Source organism: Sciurus carolinensis, chromosome 8 (genome assembly GCF_902686445.1).
Source record: "Sciurus carolinensis chromosome 8, mSciCar1.2, whole genome shotgun sequence".
NCBI classification, from domain to species: domain Eukaryota; kingdom Metazoa; phylum Chordata; class Mammalia; order Rodentia; family Sciuridae; genus Sciurus; species Sciurus carolinensis.
In genome coordinates this window covers 118,002,489-118,025,171 of record NC_062220.1, presented here as the reverse complement: position 1 = coordinate 118,025,171, position 22,683 = coordinate 118,002,489, and the positions used below count along the sequence as shown (strand labels likewise).

Sequence of the window (22,683 nt, the reverse complement as noted above, 5' to 3'; positions counted from 1 at the left end):
GGGGATTGATCAGAGTATGCTTATCACTGCACTATGTCCCCAACCCTTTTAATTTTTTTGAATAGGGGAGGGAGGTGCCTAGGCTGGTCCCGAATTTGGGATCCTTCTTCTTCAGGCTCCTGGGTTGCTGGGATTACACGGAGTGTGCCATCCACCGTGCCCACCATGAAACTTGTTTTGGTAAATGACCAGATAGTAAATATTTGACATGGTCTCTGACAATTAATAAATTTTGCTGTGTTACTAGGAAAACAGACAATACCTAGAGATATGGGTATGTTGTTTTCCAAAAGAACTTGAAATTTTAATTTTGTATTACGTCACAAAATTATAAATATGTATCTATATCTGTGTGTACCTATATATATTTTCATTCAGTTAGTAAAATATAAGTAAAATCTCTTCTTAGTTCACTGTAAACTGTACCAACACAGGTGGCAGGTTCGACTCGATTGGCTCCGGATGCAACTTCAAGAGGATGAGGTTCAGGGTTTCTTATGCATGGGGACAGTTACCTAGTGCTTTTATAGAAAAGGGACCACACCTAAGAATGATGACAATTCAACTCCTCCAGGGCGAACTATCTCCTAGGGCACTGGGATCCTAACCCCAGCCGACAGCCTTGGCTGGCCTTGATGGTCCAAGATCATCCCACGGGTTCAGGGATATGGTTATAACCCTGGCCTGATACTCCTCAGCCTGACCTTACGTGCAGCATTAGCCACGAGGGGCACCAAAGCGCGCGCATGCGCCCAACCCTCACTTCGTGACCAATCAAATTGCAGCGCCTGGAGCCGAGCCGACCGGGCTCGCCGCACCTGGCAGCCAATCACAGGTCGCCCTGGGCGCGCGTGTGGAGACGTCGGTGGCGTTGGCGGCGGTGGCGGCCCCTGGGGCCTGAGGAGGTGGTGTGGTTGCGGGCTTTACCCCTGGAACTCCTTCGGGGCTGTTTCTTGACCGGCTGCTCGGGGACGCCACTGAGCAGCGACGGTAAGGATGGTGGAGTAACGCGGCTCGAGCGTTCCCTGAGGGGAGACGGGAGGGAGAACCCACTGCCCCAGCTCCCCAAGTTCGGACGCTGTGTCCGGTGGTCCCGCGCTGCCCAGGAGGCCTGTTCAGTGCAGAGGTCTTCCGGAAGGCGTGACGGGCCCGTGACCCCTGCGGGTCCTACGCCGCCTCACACATTCCATTCCCCGGCGCCCCTTTCAGTCGTCTCCCCTCCCCCCGCGGAACTCCCCCAGACTCTGGTGCTGGGCCCGGCGAGGCCTCCTGGGAAGGGGCCTGTGCCGGCTCCTCTTGCCTTGCTCTTCTTTTCCCCGCCCCCGCAGTGGTCTTTTGTAGCGCCTAATTTTGGCGTTTAAAAATCATAAACTAGTTTGTAATTCCAGTCCCACCCCCATTCTGTAGATCTGCAGGCCTTGAATGAACCCTTAGGGCGTCTAAAACATTTTAAAATTCCGTTTATTGGACTCCTTTCCGGATCGCATCACCATTTTATTTTTCTTGTTTCCTGCGGGCCTTCTGGACTCTAATGCAACCCACTGGACCCCAGTGAGACGGAATTAGTTTGGGCAGTTTGCAGGTGGGGTGTTCTCTTAACTGAGGTATGGCAGACAGGAGGAACAGATTTTGGGGAAAGTAATTGAATTCTCTTTTCTGATTAGATGTGAGATGGTTAATAAATGGCAATCTTAGGTAGGCAACAGGGTATTAAATATTCTTGAGACATGCAAGTAACCCTAATCCTTCTCTCTGGTTGCCTTTAAGAATGTGACCTTCTCCTTGGACAATTCAAGTTCTTAAAAGTTTCAGTGTACATCTGAGGTAAGAGCGAAGTCTGTATCATAAGGACCAACGTTGTATCTTTTCTCATTTAGATTTTCTTTTTCGGTCTCTCCTGTGCTAAAGCTTTGCTGTTTCCTGAGGGAGTCTGAATGTGTGTGATAAATTTAGGTGATTCTTGATTTAAATATTCTAAAGTCCTCTAAATTGTTCTCTTAAAGGAGAATGTGGTGGCAACAGCATTTTTTCACTTCATTTCTTGAAAAGAAAAAGTAAGCACCATAGATGTTATGGTTATGTAAGGCTGGCTTATGTTGTGAGGCTAAAATGGGTTGGTACACATACCCTAAGATTTCAACTAATGCATTAAAGTGAGTCATTTAGGGAAATAAATGGGTGTTTGTTAAAATGGAGTTAACTTGTTCATTTCTATACCTTTTTTTCTTTTTTTCTTTTTTTCTTTTAATGGTACTGGGGATCGAAATGGGGTGCTCTATTCCTGAACTGCATTGCTGGTCCTTTTTATTTTTATATTGAGATAGGATCTTACTAAGTTTGTAAGTCTCTCCTGGAATTTGTGATCCTCCTGCCTTAGATTCCCAAGTGGTGGGATTACAGGCATGTGCCACAAAACTCACCTATACCCTTTTTCTTAAAGACTGTATTTCACTGGTTAATTGCATATGACTTGACAGGGGAGGTCATCAGAATTCATTCCATGTCAGTAGGCAAGATTGTACCTAATTATTTGTGACTACAACTCAGAGCCATTGTATTAGCTAGTTATCTATTTTTAAAAAATCATCTCAGAACCTAGTTGCTTAAAATAACACATTTTTATTACTTCATAATTTCTGAATGTTTGGAATCCAGAAGTGGCTTAGCTGGCAGGTTCTGGCTCAGGCTCTCTCCTGAGGCTACAGTCAAGCTTTTAACTTTATTGGCAGTCTCCGACTAGGATTGGCTGAACTGCTTCTAATCTCTTACTTGGCAAGAGGCCTCAGTTACTCACTCTTTGGGCCTCTCCATGGGGCTACTCATGTCATAACAGCTTGCTTCTCTCAGAGTGAGTAAATCGGGAGAGCTTGTACCTAAGATGAAGCAGTGTCTTTTTTTATAACTTAATGTGAGAAGTGACACACCATTATTTCTTCTTTGTGTGTTTTCCCCCACAGGCCAATCTTGTTACATTGTGGGAAAGGGGCTGTATAACAGTGTGAATACCAGGAGGTGGGATTCATTTGGGCCATCTGGGAGGCTGACTCCTGCACCTATTTATCTACCATTCTGGTTATTCTCCATATGATTTCTGGCATCTTGTCACAACGGGTGAATTATTTGACTTCTTGATAGAACCAAGTCCTGTACTTGTGTACTTACTTATTCAGGATATTTTTCCAGCAAGTCTCCTCTTTATCTTGGGTTGTTTTCTGTTCCTTTGGATAATTTTAATAGCAGATAAATTGATTCTACCATCACCTCTCCTTCAAATTGGTTGTTTGATGCCACATTATTTTATATTTGCTTGTCCATAAGGAAAGCAAATTTTCCTTTATAGGAAAATTTCAGAGTTGTCTGTATTTTCTTCCATTCTCTCTTAAACCCACTCTTGTCACGGTCATCAGTGAATTCCACATTGCTTAATCCAGTTGTTAGTTTTAGTTGATTTATTTGATCTACCTGCACCATTTTGTATTATTTCAGTAGCTTCTTAACTTGGGTTCTGATTCTACTATTATTCTCTAAAGTCTTTTCTCCATACAGCAGCTGGAACAATCCTGTTGAAATGAAAGGCACACCATTCAAAAGCATTCAGCAGTCTCTAATCAAACTCATTAACAGCCAGAGAACTTAGAATGGCCCATATGATCTGAGTTCTCATAATTTTTGTAGACCAAATACACATTTAAAAAGTCTCATCTTTTAATTTCTCTCCCTTTTCATTGACTTACCTGTTATCTTCTTGACCAGTTCTTGCATGTGTTAAGCATGTTCCTTCTCAGCCTTCGTGTTTGTTGTTTCCATTGCTAAAGTACTTTTCCCCAAATACTCATAACCACATTCTATAAATATCAGCCTGCTTTGTTTCCCACTTTTCTTTGCTAGATCTTTCTTTTTAAATTATTGTTTACTGATTAATTCTAACAGGAAAATCAGCTCTCTGAAGAGAAAGGCTTCATTTGAATCACTGATGTATTTCTCTACGAGCACTTGACTGTTTCTTGGCTCACCAAATTGAATGAATGATCTTTGATTCCTCTCAAACACCACCTTGTTTCTTCCCTCAACCTTTTTTCTGTGGCTAAGAGACTGTCAAAATGTGCAAATGCTTTATACTATTCTTGTATTATTTTCTGTTTCTCAGTCTCATGGACAGAAATATGTTTTAATTCTACTGAGTCAATACATTTTATAGTGATGGTTCACCATAAAGTAGTGAACATCAAACATTACCAAACTTATGTCAATTTTTTTTTTTCCCCAGTACTAAAGATTGAACTTGGTTTCATACGTGGTGGGCAAGCCATCTACAACAGAGCTGCTCTCTAGTTCCTGAACTTGTATGTTTAACCACACACACCCGTTATGATACTCCTTCTATAGAGTGACAGTTTCTCCCTAATTTCTTTAAGAGAAAAATAAAACAAATTCCCATCCTTTCCTCCTTTCTGTTTTTTGATCTAGGAATTCTGAGGCAGTGGTATTGCCTTATGGTCAGTTCAGTATATCAAAAAATAATGACTTTCAACTTTTGACTTCCTAACAGTAATATGTAAATTTGAAAAAAAAAAATATGTGAATACTCCCAAGAAATCTTAACTAGGATTTTTCTCTTGGGGGCTTCCCAGTAGCAGAGAGCTACAAGATACATAGGGATTCATGACAAGGCCCATCTGGCATTTGTGGAATGTGCTTTCATGACTTTTACAACCTCCAAAATCCCTATAACTAAGTCAAATTTATTATCTAAGCTGGGGTACTTTTTAAGAATGAAAAGTGGTATTATTAAAGTATATACAAAGTAGTTTAAACTGGGACTCCTGGGATCAAACCAAGCTGTATGGTAATCCTACTTACAACTAATTTGGTCCTCCAAGTCCTTAGTATCAGATTGTTTACTCTGTAAGATATAACTTTCCATCCCTTGGAAGGTGGAATAGAAATTTATGAATTGACACTGTTTGGTACTAGCTTAGGTGTATTTGTTAGCTAGATTGGCTTGCATTGTTACCATAATCTTAACTTCCTAACCCTTATTATGAATGAAGTCTTCATAGGAACTTCTTAGTAGGAAGTCAGAAGTTGAAAATTTAGTATCAGTTGTTGGGTGGTGGGGTCACACTAGCTTATTGCTAGACATGTTTTCCTTTAATCAAGGTATAATGTTCTGTGTCACCGAATAGAGTGTCAGCCATTAACAGTATTTAATTCTGAAACATTTCATCAACTCTAAAAACCATTAGCAGTCACTTTTATTACTTTCTTTTCGATTTTATGACAAAATTACTACAGTCTTAATTGCTTAAAATAACAAAAATTTATTCTTCTTAGTTCTGGAGGCAAGATGTCCAAATTCAGTTTCACTGGACCTAAGTCAAGATGAATGTTGGGCCAAGTGTGGTGTCTTATGCCTATAATCCCAGCAGTTTGGGAGGCCGAAGCAGGATGAGTGTGAGCCTAGGCCAACCTCAATAACTTAGTGAGATCCTGTCTCAAAAAATAAAAAAGACTGGAGATAGAGTTCAGTGAAAACACCCCTGGTTTCAATCCCGATAATCCCCCTCCTCCAGCATCACCCACCCAAAGGTCTTCCTAGACACTCTGAAGGAGAAGCCATTCTTTGCCAGAAGTTGTTTGTGGACATGACATTCTTTTGCTTGAAACCATGTTGCTTCAATTTATGTCTCCATCCACATTACCTTCTCCTAGTATACCTATAATGTCTCCCTCTGCTTCTCTTATAAAGAAATGTGGTGGCATTTAGGGGCCACTTGTATAATCCCAGTGAATCCCCAAATCTCAAGATCATTAATCATATCTTGAGAGATCCTTTTCCAAATAATGTAATATAGTTTTCTTTGATTAGGACTTGATATTTTGGGCACCATTTTTCAACCTATTGTACTCCTTATTCTTTTTTTCTTTTTTGCTAAGTATAGGGTAAGCACTAGTTTATTTCTCTCTGTGGGTTTGCCTGCTATAGACATTTTATGGGAGCGTAATCATATAGTGAGTGTGTATGTGTGTGTTTTGTCATCTTTGGATATATTCACATAGCATATTTTTGAGTTACATCCATGTTGTACCTGTATCTCTTTCATTTGTTTTTATAGCTGAATAATATTCATTGTATGGATATAGCTCAGTTTGTTTGTATCCACTGATACGTGTACATTCGAATTATTTGCACTTTGTAGCTGTTATGAATAAGGCTGCCAAGAACATTCATGTACAAAGTTTTCATGTGACCTGAATGTTTTTAGTACTTTTAGTTATACCTAGGAGTAAAATTGGTAGCTCATAGGATTATATTTTTTGAATAACTGCTTAATTGTTTTGCAAAGTAGCTAACCATTTTATATTGCTGCCAACAATATATGATTGTTCCAATTTGATGTTCTTTGCAACACTTGATAGTTCCTCTTTTGATTATAGCCAACCTAGTGGTGTGAAGTAATACCTCATTGTGATTTTGATTTGTATTTTCATAATGATTATGTTCAGAAATAGTTCATGATGTTTTAATTGGCTGTTTGTGTATCTTTGTAAACGTATCTATTCACACCTTTGCCTGTTTTTTTTTAAACGTGGTAAAAAACATAATGAAATTTACCCTCCTATCCATTTTTAAGTGTACAGTTCAGTAGATTAATATTTACATTGTTCCCTTGTATGTGTATACCACATTTTGTAAATTCATCTGTTGATAGCCCTTCGGGTTGCTTTTACCTCTTGGCTATTGTGAATAATCCTCCAGTGTGTATGTATGTGTGAATATCTCTTTAAGACCCTTCTTTCAGTTCTTTTGGATATAGACCTAAAAGTTAGATTGCCAGATCATGTAGTAGTTCTATTTTTAATTTTTTCAGGAGGTTCTGTACTGTTTTTTCCATAAAGTTGCACCATTTTATCATCCAACAGTGGTGCCTAAGGAACCAGTTTCTCCACCTTCTTCTTATTTTCTGTTTTTAATTTTTTATTGTTAGTAGCCATCCTAATAGATGTGAGGTGATATCTTACAGTGGTTCTGCTTTGTTTTTCTCTGATGATTAGTGATTTTGACTATTTTTTCATATATCTTTGGGCATCTTTGGAGAAATATCTTTCAGTTTTTTTGTCCATATTTAAGTTGGGTTTTCTTTTTCTTTTTGGTACTGGGAATTGAACACAGGATGGTTTACCACTGAACTGCAGCTCCAGTCCTCTTTTTGTTTTTATTTTGAAATGGTCTTGCTAAGTTTCTGAGGCAGGCTTTGAACTTCTTGTCCTTGTGCTTCAGCATTCCCAATCTCTGGGATTATAGGTGTGTGCCTTTGTGCCCAAATGGTGTTTCTTTTTATTCTTCCATCATCAGAGGTCTTTATGTATGTAGATACAAGTCTCTCATCATATATATGATTCAAAAATGTTTTTTCTACAGATTTACTTTCATGATGTTATCTTTTGAAACATAGAAGTTTAAAGTTTCAAATTTGGCAGGGTCTGCCTTATGTCATTTGTATTTTCAATGTCATGTCTAAGAACCGGTTTGCTCTTATTTATTTATTTAAAAGATTTTGTAGTTATAGCTCTTCCATTTAGTCTGTGATTCTTTTTTTTTTTTTTTTAATAAATAGTGTGAGGCAGGGATCTGGCTTCATTCTTTTGCATGTGGCTCCTTCACCATTTGTTGAAAAAGCTATTGTGTCCCCCCATTGAATCGTTTTGGAAATCTGATTCAAAATCAGTGATTTTTTTTGTTGTTGTTTTGTTTTTTTGGTGGTACCAGGGATTGAATCCAGAGATCCTCCACCATTGAGCACCTCCCCAGCTCTTTTTATTTTATTTTATTTTATTATTATTATTATTTTTTTTTTTTTGAGAGAATCTTGCTAAGTTGCCAAGCCCAGTCTTGAACTTGTTATCCTCCTGCCTCATCTGCCTTCTGAGTACCTGGGATTAAGGTATGCACCACCACGCCTGTCTTCAGTGTCTCTATTTAGGTTTTATTCTGGACTCCCAATTCTATTACATTTATTTATGTTTCTGTCTTTAAGTCATTACCACACTGTTGATTAAAGAGCTTTGTTGTGTTTAAATTTATAAAGTGTGAGCCTTCTACCTTCATTGTTTTACAAGATTGTTTTGTATATTCTGGATCCCTTGCATTTCCAAATGATTTTTAGTTTCTGTGAAAGAGCTAGCTGGGATTTTTATCAATTTTGAAAGTATTGTCATCTTAATAACAAATCTTATTCATGAACACAGAATGTCTTTCCATTTATTTAGGTCTTTAATTTCTTCAACCATGTACTCAGAAGATTTCAGTGCTTTTCATATAAAAGTCTTGCATTTCTTTTGTTAAATTTATCCCTATTTTTTTTTTTTTTGGTTGCTAGTATAAATGGAATCAATTTCATTTTCAGTGTTGGTTACTAGAATCTAGAAATTTATTTTTATATTGATCTTGTGTTCTACAATCTTGATTAACCTCTATTAGTTTTAATACTTGTTTTGTGGATTTTTTCAGGATTTTTTATATAAAAAATTATCTACAATATGGATTTATTTACTCCTGTTCCATCTTATTATTATATCATTTTTTTTTCCCCCCTGGTTGCCCTTGAATGTAGAACCTCCAATACAATGTTGAAGTTGTGGAAGTGAACACTCTTGTATTATTCCTGATCTTGGGGAAGGACTGGGATACATTCAGTCTTTTTGCCCTTAAATATGATGCTGCAACCTGTGGGATTTTTTTTTTTTTCCTCCAGATACCTTAGTCTGGTTGAGAAAGTTCCCTTCTGTCATAAGTAAACATTTTTGTTGTTTTAATCATGAAAATATGTTAGATTTTCTCAAAAGCTTTTTTTTCCCCTGTAGACAGGTGTTATTTTTGTTCTTTATTTGTGGTTTATTTTTATTTTATTGTTACTGGGGATTGAACTCCGGAGGGATCCCCAACTGAGCTACGTACCCAGACCTTTTTGTTTTTATTTTGAAACAGGGTCTTGCTAAGTTGTCCCAGCTGGCCTCAAACTTTTGATTGGGAGACCTCAGACTTCCAAGTTGTTGAGATTAATGCCACTGTGCTGGGCATTTTTATTCTTTTTTCTTTTTCTTCTTTTTTAATATTTTTGGTACTGGGAGTTGAACCCAGAATGACTTTACCACTGAACTAAATCTCCAGTCCTTTTATTTTTTATTTTCACTAAATTGCTGAGGGCCTTGTTAAATTGTTGAGGTTGTCTTTGAAGTTTTGAACCTCCTGCCTCAGGCTCCAGAATCACTGGGATTATACAAGCATGCGCCACTGTGCCTGACTTTTTTTTTTTTTCTTTTATATTAAAATGGTATTATGTTCTATTTTCATAATATGGACCAAACTTGCATTTTTTAAATCTTACTTGATCATGGTGTATAATGCTTCTTATATAGTGTTGGGCTTTTGATAGGATTTTGTTAAGTATTTTTGCTTCTGTATTTATAGAGGGGTATATAGTCTATAGAATTTTTTTGATATGATTTCTTTGTCTCTTTTTGGTATCCGTAGTACTGCTTCTTAGATTGAATTGGAAAGGTTTTCATTCTAGGAAAATTTATGGGTAATTGATGTTAATCTTTTCTAAACATTCGATAAAGAGAATGGGATTGTAGCTCAGAGGTAGAGTACTTGTCCAGCTGAGCTCAGTCCCCAGCATTGAAAACAAAACATTTGGTAGAATTCACCTCTGCTCTTTGTTCTTGGGCTTTTATTTGGGAAAGTTTTTTTTTTTTTTTTTTTTTAATTACTAACTTGATCTCTTGTTTTAGGTCTGTTTATATTTTCTCTTTTTTTTGAGTCAGTTATATAGGTTATATTATGTAGAATTTACCAATTATCTAATTTGTTGGCATAGAATTGTTCATGGTATTTCTTTATAATTATTTTATATGATTGGTAATAATATCCCCTCTGTAAAAAAATTTTTTTCATTGTAGATGAACCCAGTACCTTTATCTTATTCATTTAAAAAATTTTTTTGTTGTCGTATATGGACACAATACCTTTATCTTATTCATTTATTTTTATGTAGTGCTGAGGATTGAATCCAGTGCCCCACACATGCTAGGCAAGTGCTCTACTGCAAAGTCATAACCCTAGCCCTCCCTCTGTATTTTTAAAAATAATTTATTGAAGTGATAGTAACAGAATGATTTTCAAGTGAAAGTTTAGTGGTATTTAGAGTATTCACGATATTGTACATCTGCTATCTCTATGTAGTTCTAGCACAGTTCTTTCATTCCGAACTAAAATCCTTTACTTATTAAGCAGTTTTTCCTCATTTCTTCTCTATTCCCTGGCAGCCACCAATTTCTATTTAGTCTTCATGGATTTATCTAGTCTGGACATTTCCTGTAAATGAGATCAGATGTGACCTTGATGTCTGACTTTCTTTCACTTTGAATGTTTTCATAGTTTATTTGATTTATAGCATGTAGAGTACTTGCCTAGCTTGTTCCTTTTATGGCCAAATAATTTTCCATTGTGTGTATATATCATAATTAGTTAATGTATTCATCCATTAATGGACATTTGCATTGTTTTTACCTATTGATTCTTTTTTAAAATATTTTTTAGATGTTGATATACCTTTATTTTATTCATGTATTTATATGTGGTGCTGAGAATTGAACTCAGTGCTTCACACATGGTAGGCAAGTGCTTTCCCACTGGGTCACAACCCCAGTCCCTATTGATTCTTATGAGTAGCTGCTTTACATGTGTGTGTACATACACTTGTTGAATACATGTTTTCTGTTCTTTTGTATATATATCTTACTTACATGGTCATGTGATAATTCTGTGTGTAACTTTTGATTTTTTAATTTCTTCCTTTTCCCCTTCCTCCTCCTCTTTGTTCTTTCTCCCCTTTTCTTTATTCCTCAACTTTTTAAAGAAATGAACCACCAATTTTTTGAGGAAACATTTTCCATATTTCCACAGAGTCCTCTGATTTTTGCAAGCCTTTTCTTAGTTTCCAGGAACTGTCTAGGATCTCAAAAACTTGATTTTTGACAGTGTTGTCTTTGCTTTGATTAAGGAGCAGCTACTTGTAGAGCCTTATTTTACCATTTCCACTGACCTCACCCTGTTACTGTGCATTTAGCAAATAGACCTTGTCTTTTTTGTTTTTTTTTTTTTTCCAGGTAACTTTTTGTTTTGGTTCTCTTCATCAACCTCTATTTAAGTAATTCTCACCTGATAATTCTGACCCTTTCTAATCACTCAATTGAGTCAAAAAACTTGCCTTTGAGCTAACAGGTGACTTTTTAGGTTGAACTGCCAACCTGCTCGTTATCTTCTTTGTAGATTCCTCTGACCAGAATTCTGTTCTTGGAAGAAAGGGAAGGAAAAGAGAGAAAGTCTTATTCACCACACTGCTTCAGAGGAGATCCCATAAAGGACTCCTAAGCGTACTGTTCTGAGAGAAGACTTCCCCGAACTATTGGTTTCCTGATGGGATGTGACTGGAGGCATTCTTCTAGATTAGAGCTCTCATATTTCCTGTCACATTGCATGTCTGTGGTGCCCTGACTTGAAGAAAATTAGCTACCTTTCAGGTGTGAACATTTCTTATTCTTTCCCTCAGACCACCTTTCTTTGCTGAGTTTTTTTCTTACTTCTAGATAGTTTTTTCTTTAATGAGTGTTTGAATACTTATAACATGCCAGGTACTACTGTAGGTATTGAAGAGAGATTAGTGAACAAACAGGCAAAAATGAAAAAAAAAAAAAAAAAAAATTCCAAACCAGAAACCACTCTAAGAGAAAACTAGTAATTCAGTGGTGGATAAAAGATAGTAAAATAAAATGCATAAATTCTCTGGTGAGAAGGTTATATTATGAAATTAGGAGAAGAATAGTAGAGCAGCGTTTTAGGACTGGAATTGGAAGTTGCCAAGAGGGAATTAATTGTTTTGTAATTATAGATAGGGTGGTCAGGTAAGTCTCATAGAGAAGTTAAATTTGAACATGGACTTGAAAGAGATAGAATGTCTTACCCATTCTAGCCATGGGACTAGAGTGTCTGAAGGAGCAGTAAGGAAACCACTGTGACTAGATTGGAGTCAATTAAGGCTGAAAGAATAGGAAAAGAGGTAGCAAGAATGGAAATAGTGATGTGGATCTTTGAATTTTTGATTTTTCTCTGTAGTCCAGTACATAAAAATTGTCTTATCCTTTGACAAGGACCAACCTTGGTTTAATAGTTGCTCTCTTCATAGTTTCCCAGGCCTGTATTGACCCTGTTTTACATATCTTGAGCTTATTTATGTAAATTAATTATTACAAATATTTATAAAAAATTTTTATTATTTTTTTTGTGCTGCTGGGAATCACAACTAGGGCCTTGTTAGCTCTATCACTGGGCTACATCCTAAACTTGAAAAAATAATTTTTGTTTTACTTCATTCCCCTACAATGGAATATAAATATTTTTTGTGGTTTTAAGAATTTGATGAAGATCCCAATCCTCTAGGGTTCTGTGTTTGATTATTATATTCTAAGGCAGCAAGTATGTGAAGTTATTGGGTATTAGGGGCAAGAATGTTGTGGGTATATATATAGAGAGTTTGAGCAGGAGTTCGGAGGAGCAATAATGGTTGAAGAGAGTGAAAGGCAAGGGAAGATGGTAGGGGCAGGTGCTAGAGGAGTCCTGATGGCCTTAAGATCTAATCTCAGAAATTACTCAAGAAGGACTGATAGCCTGAAAAAAAGCTCGTGTATGGCTATAACAAAATCCCATTAGAAAAGACCATTGTTTGAATGCACAAAAATAACCCTGGAGATGGATCATTATCCACTGACCCTTAGCTATCTTTGGAATGAAACTCCCATTTATTCCTCTTTTGACCTTTAGTGACTTTGTTAGTGGAGATGAGTTGATTTTTGAGACAAACCTCTTAGGTCTAGTAGTTTTTGGCGTATCCAACCTCCTACCCTGTTACCTCAAGATTTTGGTCAATTTGAAAATAACAGTTTATACATTCATCCAGTTGGGGACATTTGTGGAGAAGGGGCTCATTTGTGGATAAGAGTTTTCTAAGAATAGCATGATCTAATGCTGTTTTTGTAGTGTGGTCAGTCATACATTTACTAGCTTTATTCCCGATTCTTGTTCCACTTTTCATTTTTCTTCTTTGGATTGATGATATGGACAACAGCCAAAAACCCAACTGGGATCAGCTGAGTGAAAGTCCAGCAGTATTATTGGAATCCAGTTTAATTTCTTTTTAAACAACAGGAATTTATTTTTCACAGTTTTAGAGGCTGAGGCATCTTAGATCAAGTGCTCTTTCTGGCTGGTAGATAACTGACTTCTTATCATATAGGTGGAGGTGGAGAATAGGGGAAAGAAAACTATGGTGTCACTTTTTATAAAGGCACTAATCCCATCATAGGGGGTCTCACCCTCATGACCTCATTTAAGTTTTATTACCTTCAAAAAGCAATAGCTCTAAGGAGCCATCACCTTGGAGGTTATGGCTTCAATCTAAAAATTTTGAGGGACACAATTCAGTCTATAGCATAGGCTAAAATATAGTCTCTAGAATTAAAAGAATCATTTAACAATCAGGAGTAGAGGAACAATATAATCATGTTGATGATTAAGATCCATCCAGTGTTGACATACTATATAATTTGAAGTACAAAGAAAGGAGATAGCAGTTTGTGAAGCCTAGTACTGGTGTACAAATATGAAGTAACCTGTGGATCCTAAATTTAGAAGTTGAGCCAGAGCAGGGGTTGGGGCCTTAAGAGCAATGGAAATGAAAGGTGATTAGAATTAGCAATGCTCTAATCACTTTTAAGATACTATGACTAATTTGATGGGAGGTGGGGGAGGTTTGAAAAGTTTTTTTTTTTAAAGTAAAAAAGTGAATCCAATGAAGTACTTTAATGAATTTTGAGGATATAAGTAATAGCACCATCAGAAATAGGCATGCTTTAAATCACAGTTCTTTTGGAAAGAACACAAAACTAGAATTCAGGAATCATGAATTTAGGGGTGTCTGCATATCCTCCATATAAACATAAGTTTTTTGGGCTTTAAAATCCATCTGATGGACATACTAGTTGTCAGATTATCTTCTGATTTTTATGATATCAGGGTGAAAAATAATTTCAATTTAAAGGTTTTTTTGGTTGTTGTTTTTGTGGATGGTAAGGCATACCATCTCATGGTAGAAGTCAATACTAGAAATGTAGAAGTGACACTGAGAAGTAGTCAGTAGGAGTTCTCCCACAGAACATTTGGTAATGTCTAGGACCACTTTTGGTTGCTGTAACTGGGGGATTAGTAATGATAACTAGTGAGTAGAGGCCAAAAATGCTGCTAAACATCCTTCTATGTACTCAGAATTCCCCTACATAAAGAGTTGTCTGGTCCAAAATCATAAGTGCATAGGTTGAAAAAAACTGGGCTAAGTGGCATCATCCTGGAGTTAGGCAATTCAAAGTAAGTATAGACAAACCTATTTAGCTGACTCCAAAAAGCAGTGTTTTCGAGTCTGCCCCATATGTGTGTGTGTGTGTGTGTGCGCGTGTATGTATGTATGTATGTATTGGCATTATGTGTAGATCAGTTATTCGATCTTAATTTTCAAGTTGTAAGTCATACTATTCATGACCAACCACACTAGACAGTAAGCTTCATGCATTCACCACTGTCTGCCACAGTATCTTACCAGTGTTGGGCAAATAAATTATAGTAAGTGGAATAAGTGAGGAAAAGAATGAATAATTTTTATTATGCTTAATAATTGTATTTTTTAATTGACTTCCAAAATAACATATATGTTTATAGGAATAAATAGTATCTATATGTTTCAAAGTTAGGTACTGATATTCTCATTAAAATTGATGTAGCATGTGTCTCATATTTTAGATGCCAGTTTAATTTTTATAGATTGGGTTATGCTGATTTGAAGAGTGCACATTAGGCTACAACGCATCTTGACATGTTTTCAGAATCAGTGAGCCATGGGGTAATAGATTACTTGCCTAGAATATGTGAGTCCTGGGTTCAATTCCAGTACTGCAAAAAAACAACAACACAGAGTCTTAAAGTGATTTAAAGTGCCCATGTTTTACTTGATTTAGAGACCAGTGTTTTTCATACCTCTTAGTTGTGACCCATTTGATGAGTGTTAATTGATTTTGTGAGTTATGTACTATATAAGAAATGAAATAGAAGATATTTAAGTGTATCTCATGCAATATAGAGACAATTATTATTTACATGTGTCATTGTTTGTGTAGTGGGACTCCATATAATTTTACTTTCCTTTTTCTGTTTTTTTTTTTTTTATTTGGTTTTGGTAAAAATAAAATTAAAAAAGCTAGCCACTTTCAATTGTTTATTACAGAATTTCTGACTTGAAGAAGTTTCCCAGTAAATTTATAGAAAATGTGGAATTCTACAAATAGAAGATCTTATTAATGAGAGTAACTATTTGTTGGTTTATTTAACCAACTCTATTTGCTGAGCATTTGTACTGGGTATAGTCAACAAAAGATCCAATCTCTTTCCTTTGTGGCTTTGCTACTGGGCAAAAAGAAGGAATCAAGATAAATAAGTAAAGTTTATATTATGTTAAGTGGAGGTAGGATTTGATAGCAAAAGGAAGTGAGCCAGGTACCGTGACTTATACCTGTAATCCCAGTGACTTGGGAGGCTGAAGCCAGCCTTAGTGATTTAGTGAGACCCTGTCTCAAAAGACAAATAAGAAAGGACTGGGAGTGTAGTTCAGTGGTAGAATGTCCTTGAGTTCAGTCTCTGGTTTGAAAAAAAAAAAAAAAAAAAAAGAGGGAGACAGGTGGAGAAGGGAAATAATTTTGGATATGAGTTAAGAGGTTGGTTGAAATATTTGAAATCTCTCTTGAGAATGTTTCTTGGAACAGAGCCTTGAAGGTGGTGAAGAGCCAGCCATGCAGGTATCTGAATGAAGAATAATCATATTAGAAATACAAAGGTTATGAGCAAGGGTTAGTGTGTTCACAAGGTAGTGAGGAGGTTAGTATGGCTAGAGTGAAGTAAGGGAAAATGAGAATGAAAATATATGTTGGAAGCATGATCTTCTAGACACTGTAAGTACTTGACCTTTAACTCTTTGTGGATCAGAAAGCCATTGGAAGGTTTTGAACTGAGCAGTGATGAAATCGCACTTGATTTCACAGAATCATTCTGCCTGCCATATGGAAAATAAACTAAGGTCGATTTGAAGGAGGAGCACTATTGTATTTAAGTTTGGTGGGGAAGTCAGGACTGGAGAGAGAAATTTAGGAGCCATCAGCGAATGGATTATAAATTAAGGCCAAGGACTTAGATGAGATTATCAAGAGAATTATTTCCTGATTTGTCTGCCTGACATGCTAAGCATTGACATTACATTATTTGCTGGCTATGTGTATATACTCTGACTCTCTAAATTCGATACCTCTTTTCTATATAAAGATTTAGGAATTAGTCTGGATGAATCAATTCAGATGTGTGCATTTAATATGTTTTTCCTCTAATTCTGCTGTGAAGCAAACTCTCATGGAATAGTTGGTGCTTTTTAAAAGATAGCTATTAAGTCTAAGAAATAAAAAATTTTGCTTTCAAGCTACTGAAAAACACTTGAAAGTAAAAGAGTTGCTTAAGAAGATATAGCTGGTCTGTGGCCGACTGAGAATTTCAGTTAATCTCCAACTCCCAAAATTTATGATTTTATACACTGCACAGTGGTGCCTTTGTAAAAATACTTGTTCTTTCTATGTGATTTTTGCCTAGTGATTAGTTGCTGGAGGATTTTTTATTATTTTATTATATTATTTTTAACTATTTTGACTGGAAGAGGTTACATTGTGGGGCAAAGCTGTGAAACTATGATAACTGTGATTCTGGAGACCTTATCTTATATTGTAAGTTTTAAGTTGCCATTTTTCTTCCTTGAGTGTCAATGTACTTGTCTATAAAATAAGAATGGTTAATAACTACCTCAGAATTTTAGAGAAGAATTAAATAAGATATGCATTTTTCTGTACTTACTGATGTATAGTGTGTTTGTACTTAGGTGGCAGTTTATATAAAGGAAGCACTGGGACTTGTGGCTACAACCTTGAAGAATAAAAAAATTAGAAAATGGAACAACCATGTGTATTATGTGATGAAGAACAAGATCCAGAACCACAGAAAAGCATAAAAGAAACCAAACAAATAGATGATGAAGATGCTGAGCTGATCTTTGTTGGGGTGGAACATGTAAATGAAGATGCTGAGCTGATCTTTGTTGGGGTGTCTTCAAATTCAAAACCGGTTGTTTCAAACATCTTGAACAGAGTTACCCCAGGTTCATGTTCACGGAGAAAAAAGTATGGTCGCCGAAGAAAAGATACTGCTCATAGATTGCAACCTACAAGTCATGTGACCCGTCCATCAGAAACAGTGACTATACTGCCAGTTTCTCAGTCTGAATCGAGATCAACAGATAGTCCTATTATTATTGAACCTTTGTCTAAGCCTGATGATAAAAGTAATTCACCTAAAGTTGTGCCTAGTAGCTCTTCAGAGTCATGTTCTCCTTTGGTTACGTTCACAAGTTCATTGCATCATCCAGTGAAAGCAGCACTTTCAGAAGGAGGCATGAATGAAAGTACTTGTGTATCAAAGCGATGTTCCACTACTGAAGTAACTAGTATAAATCCCAAAAGTCCTAAACTCAGTGATGGAATCACAGGAGAATGTTCTTTAACTTTGTCCCCTTCAGGTGTTTTTAATACAGTGAATTCTCAGCAAAGTACACCCAATGATGTCCATACCTCGGTAAGCCATGCTCAGAATGTAGTATCTCTTCCAACAGCTTTTCCAAAGGACAGTGTCCATTTCAAGCCTATAACTATAAGTCCTGATAGAGAAAATGGGTTGGCAAAGACAGACTTTTCAGATTTAGCAAGTCAGAACAAGACTTTTGATCCCAAGAAAGGGAATTTGATCCTGTTACTTAGTGACTTTTACTATGGACAACATAAAGGAGATGAGCAGCCAGAACAGAAAACTCACACAACCTTTAAATGCCCCAGTTGCTTGAAAGTTCTAAAAAATGTTAAGTTTATGAATCACATGAAGCATCATTTGGAACTGGAGAAGCAGAGGGGTGACAGCTGGGAGACCCACACTACCTGCCAGCACTGCCACCGGCAGTTTCCCACTCCCTTCCAACTACAACGTCACATTGAAAGTGTGCACACTATACAGGAGCCCTCTGCTGTCTGTAAAATCTGTGAGTTGTCGTTTGAAACAGATCAGATTCTCTTAGAACATATGAAGGACAATCATAAGCCTGGGGAAATGCCCTATGTGTGCCAGATTTGTAATTACAGATCATCAGCGTTTGCTGATGTGGAAACGCATTTTAGAACATACCATGAAAACACTAAGAATTTGCTTTGTCCATTTTGTCTCAAAATTTTCAAAACTGCAACACCGTATATGTGTCATTATAGGAGGCACTGGGAAAGGGGTGTTCACCAGTGTTCTAAATGTCGGCTACAGTTTTTAACTTTCAAGGAGAAAATGGAGCACAAGACCCAATGTCATCAAATGTTTAAGAAGCCTAAACAACTAGAAGGATTGCCTCCTGAAACAAAAATTGTTATTCAAGTGTCACCAGAACCTGGTCAACCAGAATCAGTGAATGTAGCATCCATTACTCTAAGTACAACTGATTCTGAACCATCTCCTCCCAGGTCTAAAAGTAGAATTTCCAAAAAACCTCATTAATTCTGTTTTGGGAAACCAAAATCAAACATTTCAGTTTGAGTGGCATAAAAAAAAACCATGAAAACAGAAAATATAAATCATACATTATTCAGTAGCACCAAAAATAGTGAAACTAATGAATTGAGATTTAAATTCATGATGATGTAGGTTTCTTTCTTTCTCTCTCTTTTTTTTTTTTTTCGTGGTGCTGGGGATGAACCCAAGACCTAGTGGGCATGCTCTACTACTGAGTCAAGCACCACACTCCCACCCCCTGAAGTTTGATCTGAATTTTAAGGTGTTATTTATAATATATTACTTGGTTTTTATGTTAACTATCTGACTCAACACATGAAAGGTGCTTGTATAAGTATGTTTGAATGGAAAAAAAAGTGAAAACCTATTTATTTTGTTTATATTTTACGTTACTCCTAAGCTGGAAAGATCTTTCTTCTATGTACAGAATTTGTAGAGGTTTTAAAGTATTTAATTTTGTTTTTAAACTTTTTCTGTGTATTATATATTTCACTGTTAACTCTAGTCAGACTGGAATGACTTTGTTATGGCCTGGCTCGCTTATTCATGAACTCTTAGAAGTGCCTCTGCCGTGTGAGTATAAAATAACCTGGTTCTGAAAGCCTGAGTGTGGAGTTGAAGGAGAAGCTGTGACATGAATGGAGGTGAAGACTTAGGTAAAGGTTAGGCAAAAGAGAGCAGTGTCCCCTTACCCAGATGAGGGATAGACGCATTCCAGTCTTGGAGCCAAGGCAGGAGGAATACTGTCTCAGAATGTTTTTGCCTAGTGGAAGAACAAAGAACCAAAATCATTCTTGCAAAATGCCTGCATTTGGTGAAGGACCTGCATTTATCAAATAGCTGCTCAGTATCTTTAGCTTCATATGAAGTAGCAGCAGTAATTAGAATGGGAACTGGTGCCAGTTAATTTCCTGTTGAGTGATCTGAAGGATAATTCTTCATTCTGGCTAGAGATTAGTGAAGAATGAATTGTCCTTGTCCTAAGAAGCCACAGCAATAAAGCATATTACAATTCCTGAGGGAAAGAAGCACTGGTATCCAAAGTTTGAACTGTACTGGACTCAGTTTCAGCTGAAAGGTGTGGTACAAATGGTGACTGTCCAGTTAATGGGCTGAGCTAAATTTAGTTCTCCCACTGTTAAGATGGAATGGGGGCTTGTCCAAGAACTTGAGGTACAGTGCACAAAAATAGCCCAGGGTGACTGATTAAAATTAAACCCAGTATCGGACATGTGTATCTTACCATAATTGAGTATGTGAAGCTTGAAATTTTGTGTCTTGCCTTGGAAGTGAGTGTATTACAGTTAATAGTTTTTCTTTTGTAGTGTTTATAATTTCCTGACTGATTATACTAATGCTGTTTGAGTCTTTCTTGAAGCAATACTGTTTGCAAGAAATGACTCAAACATATTGTCTGTCCTTATCTGATGGATCCTCCTAATATAATTTCTCACTGTACTAGGGAGGAACGTTTTCCTCTTGCCCTCCCCAAGGGCTCTTTCACAGAACTGTGGAGTACTCTCAGCATCAGTTCTTAAATGTCAGCAACATGAGCTGCTGTGAGTTCCCAGGGTTGTCCATCTACTTGGTCCTGTTCTAGTGTCATCTCTCTCTTATCCTCTGTCCCCAGTGCAGGTGCCTAGCAGCCTCTGTTTGCTAGTCAAGGAATCTAGCATCCTGAATGTACACATAGGTCTGGAAACATCTTTTTCATTCTTTTCTTCCCCTACTCCTTTCTTCCCTCCTCAACCTAATTAAATTTTTCAAAGTTTCACAAAAAGCTGGGAAGAGGTAATCATCAGGTCACAGTATTCTCCTTAGAATTGGGAAAAGAAGGACTAGAAATAATTAAAAAGGTGGTCAGTAGATTTTGTTGTTTGATTGCTCCATGCTTGCTTGTTTGATTAATTCATTTACACCTTGAACAATTTGCGAGGTCTTTTCAGGTAGATTGCTTGGGTCAAGGGACATTACAAAAATTTTTATCCTGAACCCTTTCTTTAGGTATAAGAAAATGTGTGTGTGTGTGTGTGTGTGTGTGTGTGTGTGTGTGTGTGTCTTTCTGTACGACCATCCCACTTGTTCTGGTGGAAATTCTTACGGTTTAAATCTGCAGACTTTTGTGTATTGTGTTTCTAGGGTAAAAGTAAGAAATGTTTTAGCTGTAAATTTTAGTGATTGCTTACTATTATCGGCACTGTGAACTGTTTGCTGTCTCACTAAAGCATGCTCCTAAGGAGTACAAATTGTCAGTTATTGCCAACTACAGGTTCTAGTGGTCTGGCCCCTGCCTACCTCCTCCCTCTTTTGTTCTGTGATACTTCTCTACCATTTCCCCAAGTGATATGCTATTTTGATATAATGGCCTTGTTATTCCTTAAGCAAATCACATTTTTTCCTGATTTACAGGCTGCACATGCTATTCTCTTAGAATGCTTTTGCCCTAGGCCTGCATGGCTTGCTACCTCACTGAGCTGTTCAACACTTTCTTTGGTTCTTAGAACAACTAGAAATCTCCCCCACTTTTTTTTTTTAAACCTAATTCCTTCTCCTTAAAGGCACTTTACCCCCCACCCCACTGCTTTCTTCCCTCTTTAATCTAGTTAAATTTCCTAGATTTTCACAAAAAAACTGAGAAGGAATCATTAAGGGCTTTGCTTCTCTTTTAGAATTGAGCTAGCTTGAATCAATTTCTGTGCCTGCAACCAAAAGAAAATAGAGTGAATTGAGTCGAAGGAAGCTTTCTCTGTTTTTCTATTGATAGCTTTATATTTTTTTAAGGCAATGTCACTTTGTTTTATTTACAAATATATTTAATATGTGTCCAGATTACTATTTTATTATTATCATTTTGTGAATTTCCTTGTCTATTTTGCTTGCTTGTTCTTTCAGATGGAATTTATTATTATATTAATGTTGCCAAAAATTGTAAGTAAAATAGCAATTATAATAATAAAATGTTTTGTGAAAGAATGTTTTTTGCTATATTGTCTTTCCACCAATATGCTTTTATTTTTATTTGGTTTTTATTTGGTACCTCCTGCCAATTGTGGTGTTATCATATTTCTTGGGTCAGCATTTCTAAACGATAATGTGTATGATGGAGTTAATGGGTTTCTTGTTCTTGGTTTTAATGAGAAATTATGTACTATTAAAAGTAATGAGTATATTTTAAATTTTTGTTTCCATTTTTAGAATCTTTAAAGAGACTTGTTTTATTGGGTAGTTTATAATATCTGTCGAGATAGTCACTTACTTTCTCAGCTTCCCTTTTAGAAACTTTTTTTTTTAAACAGAAGTAGCCCTCTTGGGGATACTTAGAGCCCTATTTCTGTTTTAATTTTTATTAAGTGTATTTCTTCTTTCAGATTTGTTACAGTATTTTTTCCCCCCTGGTACTAGGGATTGAACCCAGGGGTTCTTAGCTACTGAGCCACAATCCCAGCCCACTTTGTTTTTTATTTTGAGACAGGGTCTCAGTAAGTTGTTTGGAATCTTGCCACCAAGTTGCTGAGGCTGTCTTTGAAAATATGATCCTCCTTCCTCAGCTTCCTGAGATGTCGGAATTATAGGTATGCATCACCATGCCCAGCTAGTTTTTTTTTTTTTTTTTTTTTTTAATTTCCTACTTGTAGTTTTATCAGTATTTCTTATTTACTTTTTTCCAAGAAGCAACCTTCAATTTGCTTTACTATCCCAGTTAGTTTTATTTTTTTTTTGTTCTCTGTTTTTGCCTTTATTCTTTATATCCCTTCTGCTTAACTTAGGATTGTTCTTTTCTATGGTTTTATTTTAAAATTTATATTTTTTCTTTAATAAGGAAAGAATTTAAGACTTTGCCTTCCTCTGTAACTTTTCCTAAATCTCAAATATTTTGGTGC

General features: G+C 36.6%; 1 protein-coding gene across 2 annotated transcripts; it reads left to right on the top strand.

The window, feature by feature from the left end:
- The first annotated feature begins 854 nt into the window (after nucleotides 1-854).
- Nucleotides 855-21,908, top strand: Znf280b (zinc finger protein 280B). Of its 2 annotated transcripts, none has more exons than XM_047560494.1 (3): nucleotides 855-990; nucleotides 1,768-1,824; nucleotides 17,082-21,908. In XM_047560494.1, the coding sequence occupies exon 3, from the start codon at nucleotides 17,150-17,152 to the stop codon at nucleotides 18,785-18,787; it is 1,638 nt and encodes a 545-aa protein (XP_047416450.1). In that variant the 5' UTR covers nucleotides 855-990; nucleotides 1,768-1,824; nucleotides 17,082-17,149; the 3' UTR covers nucleotides 18,788-21,908. The 2 variants fall into 2 exon arrangements, with proteins under 2 accessions (XP_047416450.1, XP_047416451.1); XM_047560495.1 differs by having other exon boundaries at nucleotides 17,067-21,908.
- Nucleotides 21,909-22,683: the final 775 nt, after the last annotated feature.

Coding starts and splice junctions, on each gene's coding strand:
- Znf280b (XM_047560494.1), top strand. CDS start 17,150: ATGGAACAACCATGTGTATTATGTGATGAAGAACAAGATCCAGAACCA.